This window comes from Opisthocomus hoazin, chromosome Z (assembly GCF_030867145.1).
Source record: "Opisthocomus hoazin isolate bOpiHoa1 chromosome Z, bOpiHoa1.hap1, whole genome shotgun sequence".
Classification (NCBI taxonomy): domain Eukaryota; kingdom Metazoa; phylum Chordata; class Aves; order Opisthocomiformes; family Opisthocomidae; genus Opisthocomus; species Opisthocomus hoazin.
This window is the reverse complement of record NC_134454.1, coordinates 80,725,051-80,735,783: the sequence shown is the minus strand read 5'-3', so window position 1 is coordinate 80,735,783 and position 10,733 is coordinate 80,725,051. Positions and strand designations below refer to the sequence as shown.

The following is a 10,733-nucleotide window of genomic DNA, read 5'->3' as shown; positions in this document are numbered from 1 at the left end:
GAACGAGGAGGCTGTCCTGGTGACAGACGATGCAGAGAAGGCAGAGCTACTGAATGCCGCAACTGCTTCAGTCCTCAGTGCCAAGCCTGGCCCTCAGGAATCCCAAGCCCTGCAGCTAAGACAGGAAGCCTGCAGAAAGGAGCACTCACCCTTGGTCGACGAGGACTGCGTGAGGGAGCGCTTAAGCAATCTGCACACCCACAAATCCATGGCCCCGATGGAATGCACCCACCAGTGCTGAGGGACCTGGCAGACGTCGTTGCTGAGCCACTCTCCATCATCTTTGAAAGGTGCTGGAGGACACGACATGTGCTCGAGGACTGCAGAAAAGCCAATGTCTCTGCAGTCTCCACAAAGGGTAAGAAGGAGGACCCAGGGAACTACAGCCTGGTCAGCCTTACCTCCATCCCGGGAAAGATGATGGAGCAACTCACTCTACAGGTCACCATCAGGCAAGTGGAGGAGAAGAAGGTTGTCAGCACTAGTCAAGTCAACATGGATTCACCAAAGGGAAACCATGCTTGACCAATCTGATAGCTGTCTACGACAGCATGACTGGCTGGGTAGATGAAGGGAGAGCAGTGCATGTTGTCTACCTCGACTTCAGAACGGGTTTTCAGACTGTCTCCCGTAACATCCTCGTACGGAAGCTCAGGAAGTGTGGGCTGGATGAGTGGCCAGTCACGTGGATTGAGAACTGGCTGAAGGGCAGAGCTCAGAGGGTTGTCATCAGTGGCGCTGAGTCTAGTGGGAGGCCTCTAACTAGTGGTGTCCACCAGGGGTCAGTACTCGGCCCACTCTTGTTCAACTTCTTCATCAGTGACCTGGATGAAGAGTTAGAATCTACCCTCAGCAAGTTTGTCGATGACATCAAACTGGGAGGAGTGGTGGATATGCCAGAAGGCTGTGCTGCCATTCAGCGAGAGCTGGACAGGCTGGAGAGTTGGGCGCAGACGAACCTGATGAGGTTCTAAAAGGCCAAGTGCACCTGGGGAGGAACAACCCCATGCACCAGTACAGGCTTGGCACGGACACGCTGCAGAGCATCTCCGCACAGAGAGACCTGGGTGTCCTGGTGAACAACAAGTTGACCATGAGTCAGCAGTGTGCGTGCCCTGGCTGCCAACAAGGCCAATGGCATCCTGGCGTGCATTAAGATGAGTGTGGCCAGCAGGTCGAGGGAGCTTCTCCTCTCAATCTACTCTGCCCTAGTGAGGCCCCATCTGAAGTACTGTGTCCAGTTCTGGACTCCCCACTTCAAGTAAGATGAGGAGCTACTGGACACAGTCCAGCGGAGGGCTACGAGGATGATGACGGGACTGGAGCATCTCTCCTATGAGGAAAGGCTGAGGGAGCTGGCCTTGTTCAGCCTGAAGAAGAGAAGGCTGAGAGGGGACCTAAGAAATGCCTAAAAATATCTGAAAAGGGTGGGTGTCAGGAGGATGGGGCAGGCTCCTTTCAGTGGTGCCCAGTCACAGGACAAGGGGCAACGAGCACAAACTGAAGCAGAGGAAGTTCCGTCTGAACATGAGGAACAACTTCTTCACTCTGAGGGTGACAGAGCCATGGAATACGTTGCCCAAGGAGGTTGTGGACTCTCCTTCTCTGCAGGTATTCAAGATCCGCCTGGATAAGGTCCTGTGCAGCCTGCTCTAGCTGACACTGCTTCGGCACGGGGGTTGCACTACATGATCCACAGAGGTCCCTTCCAATCCTGACCATTCTGTGATTCTGTGACCTTGCACTTGGCCTTGGCGAACTTCAGCAGCTTTGTGCGGGACCACCTCTCAAGCCTCTCCAAGTCCCTCCGAGTGGCATCCTTTCCCTCCAGCGTGTCGACCGCACCACACAGCGTGGTGTTCTCGGCAAACTTGCTGACGCTGCACTTAATCCCACTGTCCATGCCACCAACAAAGACATTAAACTGCGCGTGTCCCAGTACCGACCCCTGAGGAACGCCACTCGTCACTGGTCTCCACTAGGACACTGAGCTGTTGAACGCAACCCTCTGAGTGCGACCATCCACCCAACTCCTTCTCCACCGACTGGTCCATTCTTCAAATCTACAGCTCTCCAATTGACAGACAAGCCTGTTGTGCACGACACTGTCAAATGTTTTGCACAGCTCCAGGCAGATGATGTCAGTTGCTCTTCCCTTATCCACCAACGCCGCACACCACGCGTAGTAGGCCACTAATTCGTTCACGCATGACCTGCCCTTACTGAAGCCATGCTGGCAGCCACCAATCACCTCGTTGTTTTCTATGTGCCTTCACACGCTTTCCAGCAGTATCTGCTCCATGATCTTGCCGAGCACACAGGAGACACTGATCGGCCTCAAGGGCCCCAGACCTTCCTTGTTACCCCTTTAAACATGGGCATTGTGCTTCCCCTTTTCCAGCAGTGGGAACCTCACCAGGCGGCCACGCCTTCTCAAATAGGATGCAGACTCAATTCACATCTTCAGCTCCCACTTCCCTCAACCAGCACATGCATCTCATCAGGTCCCATCGACTTGCACACCTTCAGGTTCCTTAGACGGAAGCACTGGAGCACTACAGTCATTAGACCCACAGTCACCTCCTCTACTGACAGCTCAGGACTTACAGAGCTCCAGAAATTCCTGACAAATACATCATTTTCAAAGCTCTCAAAACGCGCTCATACGAAAACAAGAATGACAAACAAACAGAAACTAAAAAAGCCACAACAAATGCAGGAGCATTACACAAGGAAAAGACACTGGGGCAGGAAGGGAAATTCAGCGGAAAACAACTCGCATGAGAGCCAGCCTAGCACAGAAAGTAGAAACCACAAAACCACCACATCAGCGGCGCAACAGCCACATCTGTTGGTACTACCGCGCTTTCCGGTCCCCCACGGAAACACTAAAGCCAACACGACCCCAAAACCGCCAAGACTGAAAGCCGCACCAGCCAAGCACCGCCACCGCCCTCCCCACGCACGGACACCCCACCAACGCACTTCCCCAACACCACCACAGCCGCCACACCAAACTGAAAACCACACACGGAAACTCGACACAACCAGAAAGCCAGGCACCCAAAGACCACCCACCACATAAAGCCGCCACCACCACACCGCCCCAAGCACAGCGCCCACCCGCACCACCACCACGCTCCTCTCAACAGCCTCCTGACCAGCACCACCCACACACCCACCATGCCTGCGCCCGCAACCCCGCAGCCCCGCCTGCGCCACGCCGCCACCACGCTCCTGCTCCTCCTGCCGCCTCTCGCCACCGCCCTCGCCTGCCACCACCTGCGGCCCCGACACGACGCCTTCGCCTGGGACAGCCTCCAGCTCCTCCACGCCTTGGCTCCCAGCCCGACACAGCCCTGCCACCACCACCACCACACGCCCTTCTTCCCCGACAACCTCCTCCGCAACAACCACCCACACCACCACCACGCCACCGCCCTACGCATCCTACAGCACCTCTTCCACACCCTCAGCACACCCAACACCCCTCCACACTGGGACGCCCACGCGCACCGCCGCCTCCTCAACGCCCTCCAGCACCACATCCACCAGCTCCAACAATGCCTCGCAGACGACGCCACGCTCTCCCAAGACCAAGCGCCCCGCAACCTCATGCTCCGCCTCAACAAATACTTCAGGGACATCCAACACTTCCTCCGCACCCACAACCACACCGCCTGCGCCTGGGACCACGTCCTCCTCGAAGCTCGCGTCTCCCTCCAACACCTCCACAACCTCACACGCACCAACAACAACTAGACCAACGGCCCACAACAAACCCACATCTCTCCTCCCACTCACCGCTCCCCTACTTACACAACCATTTATTTATTTTGCTGGACATTCATTTCTATATTAATTTATACCGTTATTTATTTATTTATGCACTTGTTGCAAATAAAGACTTTATGCAAAAACAAAAAAGACGAGAACATAAATACGTGGTCATCATGCATGTGCCCGACAGGCAAAGTCAGGGTCTCTGCATGCAGGCAGGGACGAGCTGCCCTCCTGCAACCTGTCCCACCAATGTCCCCTCCCCCAGTCAAAGGCTTCCACACTGCAGACCACTCTTAGGGACCCTCCATGGTCCTGCAAGTGCACAGGCAGCTCCTGCTGATGCCAGACCCTCGCAGCACACGCTTGCCCACACACCATCAGCCTTACCCTCTGCGCTCCTCCTCTCCCAACACCCACCTTCCCCTTCCCAACCCTCTCCCACTGCCAAGACATCAAAGTCACCTCCAAACCACCACTCCACCACAAAAAAACATCCACCAATGCCACAGAAGTGCTTGCGAACAAGCACGGTGGCATGGGCAAGGTGTACCTCAGCGAGGCGAGGAGGGGACCCACCAAGCCCTGCCGAGATTTGGACATGGAACACAGCCATATTTGTCCTGTGCTCAGGGCTCCCAACCTGCACGCAGGACTCCCACTGGGCTCTCACCAGAGCGCAGCGGAGGGCCAGAATCCCCTCCCTCCACCTGCTGGCCACGCTGCTTTCGATGCACCCCAGGATACGGTTGGCCTTCTGGGCTGCGAGCGCACATTGCTTCAAGACCCGCCTGCACAAGGTCCTGTGCAGCCTGCTCTAGGAGACCCTGCTTCGGCAGGGCGGTTGGACTACATGACCCACAGAGCTCCCTTCCACATCCCTACCAATCTGTGATTCTTGTCAGCCAACACCCCAAAGTCCATCCCCTCAGGGCTGCTCTCAATCCATTCTCCACCCACCCTGTATTTCTGCTTCGCGTTGCCCTCACCCATCTCCAGGACCTTCTGCACGCAGCTGCAAGCAGCCTCACAGCCACAAGCCCCGGTTCTCCTTGGGCACTTCAACCACCCTGACATCAGCTCGGAAGACCGCACAGCCAGCCACACGCAATCCAGGAGGTTCCTGCAGAGCACTGATGACAACTTTCTGATGCAAGTGGTGGAGGAACCAACAAGCAAAGGCGCTCTGCTGGGCCTTGTACTAACAAACAAGGAGGGACTGGTTGAGGATGTAAACGTCGGTGGTAGACTCGGCTGCAACGACCATGAAATGGTGGAGTTCAGGATCCTGCCTGGAGGAAGCAGGGCGATAAGTAGGATCAAAGCCTTGGACTTCAACAGAGCTAACTTTGGCCTCTTCAAGGAGCTACTGGGAGGAATCCCGTGGGTCAGGGCTCTCAAAGGCAGGGGGGTCCAAGAGTGCTGGTCGCTCTTTAAACATCACTTCCTCCATGCTCACGAGCGGTGCGTGCCCCTGCGAAAGAAATCTAGAAAAAGAGGCAGGAGACCCGCATGGATGAACTAGCAGCTTCTAGAGGAGCTCTGCTGGAAGAGAAATGTCCATGGAATGTGGAAAGAGGCGCACGCCACTTGCGAAGGGTACAGCAATGTTGTCAGAGCATGCAGGGATGCAACGAGCAAGGCCAAGATCCACCTGGAACTGAATCTGGCAAGGGATGTCCAAGACAAGAACAAGGGCTTCTTCAACTACATCAGCAGCAAACGGAAGACGAGGGATAACGTGGGGCCGCTGCTGAACGAGGAGGGTGTCCTGGTGACAGACGATGCAGAGAAGGCAGAGCTACTGAATGCCGCAACTGCTTCAGTCCTCAGTGCCAAGCCTGGCCCTCAGGAATCCCAAGCCCTGCAGCTAAGACAGGAAGCCTGCAGAAAGGAGCACTCTGCCTTGGTCGACGAGGACTGCGTGAGGGAGCGCTTAAGCAATCTGCACGCCCACAAATCCATGGCCCCGATGGAATGCACCCACCAGTGCTGAGGGACCTGGCAGACGTCGTTGCTGAGCCACTCTCCATCATCTTTGAAAGGTGCTGGAGGACACGACACGTGCTCGAGGACTGCAGAAAAGCCAATGTCACTGCAGTCTCCACAAAGGGTAAGAAGGAGGACCCAGGGAACTACAGCCTGGTCAGCCTTACCTCCATCCCGGGAAAGATGATGGAGCAACTCACTCTACAGGTCACCATCAGGCAAGTGGAGGAGAAGAAGGTTGTCAGCACTAGTCAAGTCAACATGGATTCACCAAAGGGAAACCATGCTTGACCAATCTGATAGCTGTCTACGACAGCATGACTGGCTGGGTAGATGAAGGGAGAGCAGTGCATGTTGTCTACCTCGACTTCAGCATGGGTTTTCAGACTGTCTCCCGTAACATCCTCGTATGGAAGCTCAGGAAGTGTGGGCTGGATGAGTGGCCAGTCACGTGGATTGAGAACTAGCTGAAGGGCAGAGCTCAGAGGGTTGTCATCAGCGGCGCTGAGTCTAGTGGGAGGCCTCTAACTAGTGGTGTCCCCCAGGGGTCAGTACTCGGCCCACTCTTGTTCAACTTCTTCATCAGTGACCTGGACGAAGAGTTAGAATCTACCCTCAGCAAGTTTGTCGATGACATCAAACTGGGAGGAGTGGTGGATATGCCAGAAGGCTGTGCTGCCATTCAGCGAGAGCTGGACAGGCTGGAGAGTTGGGCGCAGACGAACCTGATGAGGTTCAACATGGGCAACTGCAGGATCCTGCATCTGGGGAGGAACAACCCCATGCACCAGTACAGGCTTGGCACAGACACGCTGCAGAGCACCTCCGCACAGAGAGACCTGGGTGTCCTGGTGGACAACAAGTTGACCATGAGCCAGCAGTGTGCGTGCCCTGGCTGTCAACAAGGCCAATGGCATCCTGGCGTGCATTAAGATGAGTGTGGCCAGCAGGTCGAGCGAGCTTCTCCTCTCAATCTACTCTGCCCTAGTGAGGCCCCATCTGAAGTACTGTGTCCAGTTCTGGACTCCCCACTTCAAGTAAGATGAGGAGCTACTGGACACAGTCCAGCGGACGGCTACGAGGATGATGACGGGACTGGAGCATCTCTCCTATGAGGAAAGGCTGAGGGAGCTGGCCTTGTTCAGCCTGAAGAAGAGAAGGCTGAGAGGGGACCTAAGAAATGCCTAAAAATATCTGAAAAGGGTGGGTGTCAGGAGGATGGGGCAGGCTCCTTTCAGTGGTGCCCAGTCACAGGACAAGGGGCAACGAGCACAAACTGAAGCAGAGGAAGTTCCGTCTGAACATGAGGAACATCTTCTTCACTCTGAGGGTGACAGAGCCATGGAATACGTTGCCCAAGGAGGTTGTGGACTCTCCTTCTCTGCAGGTATTCAAGATCCGCCTGGATAAGGTCCTGTGCAGCCTGCTCTAGCTGACACTGCTTCGGCACGGGGGTTGCACTACATGATCCACAGAGGTCCCTTCCAATCCTGACCATTCTGTGATTCTGTGACCTTGCACTTGGCCTTGGCGAACTTCAGCAGCTTTGTGCGGGACCACCTCTCAAGCCTCTCCAAGTCCCTCCGAGTGGCATCCTTTCCCTCCAGCGTGTCGACCGCACCACACAGCGTGGTGTTCTCGGCAAACTTGCTGACGCTGCACTTAATCCCACTGTCCATGCCACCAACAAAGACATTAAACTGCGCGTGTCCCAGTACCGACCCCTGAGGAACGCCACTCGTCACTGGTCTCCACTAGGACACTGAGCTGTTGAACGCAACCCTCTGAGTGCGACCATCCACCCAACTCCTTCTCCACCGACTGGTCCATTCTTCAAATCTACAGCTCTCCAATTGACAGACAAGCCTGTTGTGCACGACACTGTCAAATGTTTTGCACAGCTCCAGGCAGATGATGTCAGTTGCTCTTCCCTTATCCACCAACGCCGCACACCACGCGTAGTAGGCCACTAATTCGTTCACGCATGACCTGCCCTTACTGAAGCCATGCTGGCAGCCACCAATCACCTCGTTGTTTTCTATGTGCCTTCACACACTTTCCAGCAGTATCTGCTCCATGATCTTGCCGAGCACACAGGAGACACTGATCGGCCTCAAGGGCCCCAGACCTTCCTTGTTACCCCTTTAAACATGGGCATTGTGCTTCCCCTTTTCCAGCAGTGGGAACCTCACCAGGCGGCCACGCCTTCTCAAATAGGATGCAGACTCAATTCACATCTTCAGCTCCCACTTCCCTCAACCAGCACATGCATCTCATCAGGTCCCATCGACTTGCGCACCTTCAGGTTCCTTAGATGGAAGCACTGGAGCACTACAGTCATTAGACCCACAGTCACCTCCTCTACTGACAGCTCAGGACTTACAGAGCTCCAGAAATTCCTGACAAATACATCATTTTCAAAGCTCTCAAAACGCGCTCATACGAAAACAAGAACGACAAACAAACAGAAACTAAAAAAGCCACAACAAATGCAGGAGCATTACACAAGGAAAAGACACTGGGGCAGGAAGGGAAATTCAGCGGAAAACAACTCGCATGAGAGCCAGCCTAGCACAGAAAGTAGAAACCACAAAACCACCACATCAGCGGCGCAACAGCCACATCTGTTGCTACTACCGCGCTTTCAGGTCCCCCACGGAAACACTAAAGCCAACACGACCCCAAAACCGCCAAGACTGAAAGCCGCACCAGCCAAGCACCGCCACCGCCCTCCCCACGCACGGACACCCCACCAACGCACTTCCCCAACACCACCACAGCCGCCACACCAAACTGAAAACCACACACGGAAACTCGACACAACCAGAAAGCCAGGCACCCAAAGACCACCCACCACATAAAGCCGCCACCACCACACCGCCCCAAGCACAGCGCCCACCCGCACCACCACCACGCTCCTCTCAACAGCCTCCTGACCAGCACCACCCACACACCCACCATGCCTGCGCCCGCAACCCCGCAGCCCCGCCTGCGCCACGCCGCCACCACGCTCCTGCTCCTCCTGCCACCTCTCGCCACCGCCCTCGCCTGCCACCACCTGCGGCCCCGACACGACGCCTTCGCCTGGGACAGCCTCCAGCTCCTCCACGCCTTGGCTCCCAGCCCGACACAGCCCTGCCACCACCACCACCACACGCCCTTCTTCCCCGACAACCTCCTCCGCAACAACCACCCACACCACCACCACGCCACCGCCCTACGCATCCTACAGCACCTCTTCCACACCCTCAGCACACCCAACACCCCTCCACACTGGGACGCCCACGCGCACCGCCGCCTCCTCAACGCCCTCCAGCACCACATCCACCAGCTCCAACAATGCCTCGCAGACGACGCCACGCTCTCCCAAGACCAAGCGCCCCGCAACCTCATGCTCCGCCTCAACAAATACTTCAGGGACATCCAACACTTCCTCCGCACCCACAACCACACCGCCTGCGCCTGGGACCACGTCCTCCTCGAAGCTCGCGTCTCCCTCCAACACCTCCACAACCTCACACGCACCAACAACAACTAGACCAACGGCCCACAACAAACCCACCTCTCTCCTCCCACTCACCGCTCCCCTACTTACACAACCATTTATTTATTTTGCTGGATATTCATTTCTATATTAATTTATACCGTTATTTATTTATTTATGCACTTGTTGCAAATAAAGACTTTATGCAAAAACAAAAAAGACGAGAACATAAATACGTGGTCATCATGCATGTGCCCGACAGGCAAAGTCAGGGTCTCTGCACGCAGGCAGGGACGAGCTGCCCTCCTGCAACCTGTCCCACCAATGTCCCCTCCCCCAGTCAAAGGCTTCCACACTGCAGACCACTCTTAGGGACCCTCCATGGTCCTGCAAGTGCACAGGCAGCTCCTGCTGATGCCAGACCCTCGCAGCACACGCTGGCCCACACACCATCAGCCTTACCCTCTGCGCTCCTCCTCTCCCAACACCCACCTTCCCCTTCCCAACCCTCTCCCACTGCCAAGACATCAAAGTCACCTCCAAACCACCACTCCACCACAAAAAACATCCACCAATGCCACAGAAGTGCTTGCGAACAAGCACGGTGGCATGGGCAAGGTGTACCTCAGCGAGGCGAGGAGGGGACCCACCAAGCCCTGCCGAGATTTGGACATGGAACACAGCCATGTCTGTCCTGTGCTCAGGGCTCCCAACCTGCACGCAGGACTCCCACTGGGCTCTCACCAGAGCGCAGCGGAGGGCCAGAATCCCCTCCCTCCACCTGCTGGCCACGCTGCTTTCGATGCACCCCAGGATACGGTTGGCCTTCTGGGCTGCGAGCGCACATTGCTTCAAGACCCGCCTGGACAAGGTCCTGTGCAGCCTGCTCTAGGAGACCCTGCTTCGGCAGGGCGGTTGGACTACATGACCCACAGAGCTCCCTTCCACATCCCTACCAATCTGTGATTCTTGTCAGCCAACACCCCAAAGTCCATCCCCTCAGGGCTGCTCTCAATCCATTCTCCACCCACCCTGTATTTCTGCTTCGCGTTGCCCTCACCCATCTCCAGGACCTTCTGCACGCAGCTGCAAGCAGCCTCACAGCCACAAGCCCCGGTTCTCCTTGGGCACTTCAACCACCCTGACATCAGCTCGGAAGACCGCACAGCCAGCCACACGCAATCCAGGAGGTTCCTGCAGAGCACTGATGACAACTTTCTGATGCAAGTGGTGGAGGAACCAACAAGCAAAGGCGCTCTGCTGGGCCTTGTACTAACAAACAAGGAGGGACTGGTTGAGGATGTAAACGTCGGTGGTAGACTCGGCTGCAACGACCATGAAATGGTGGAGTTCAGGATCCTGCCTGGAGGAAGCAGGGCGATAAGTAGGATCAAAGCCTTGGACTTCAACAGAGCTAACTTTGGCCTCTTCAAGGAGCTACTGGGAGGAATCCCGTGGGTCAGGGCTCTCAAAGGCAGGG

General features: G+C 56.0%; 3 protein-coding genes across 8 annotated transcripts in view; 2 read left to right on the top strand and 1 right to left on the bottom strand.

Annotated features, from left to right (window-relative positions):
• The window catches only part of UBAP2 (ubiquitin associated protein 2), a 176,361-nt gene that overhangs the window by 64,465 nt on the left and 101,163 nt on the right, over positions 1-10,733 (bottom strand). The gene's annotated exons all lie outside the window — the stretch shown is intronic.
• Positions 3,184-3,762, top strand: LOC142358849 (interferon-like). The gene has a single exon (XM_075411037.1). The coding sequence runs from the start codon at positions 3,184-3,186 to the stop codon at positions 3,760-3,762; it is 579 nt and encodes a 192-aa protein (XP_075267152.1).
• On the top strand, positions 8,729-9,307 carry LOC142358847 (interferon-like). The gene has a single exon (XM_075411035.1). The coding sequence runs from the start codon at positions 8,729-8,731 to the stop codon at positions 9,305-9,307; it is 579 nt and encodes a 192-aa protein (XP_075267150.1).

Excerpts from the sequence above, each read along its gene's own strand:
- LOC142358849 (XM_075411037.1), top strand. The coding sequence starts at position 3,184 with ATGCCTGCGCCCGCAACCCCGCAGCCCCGCCTGCGCCACGCCGCCACC.
- LOC142358847 (XM_075411035.1), top strand. The coding sequence starts at position 8,729 with ATGCCTGCGCCCGCAACCCCGCAGCCCCGCCTGCGCCACGCCGCCACC.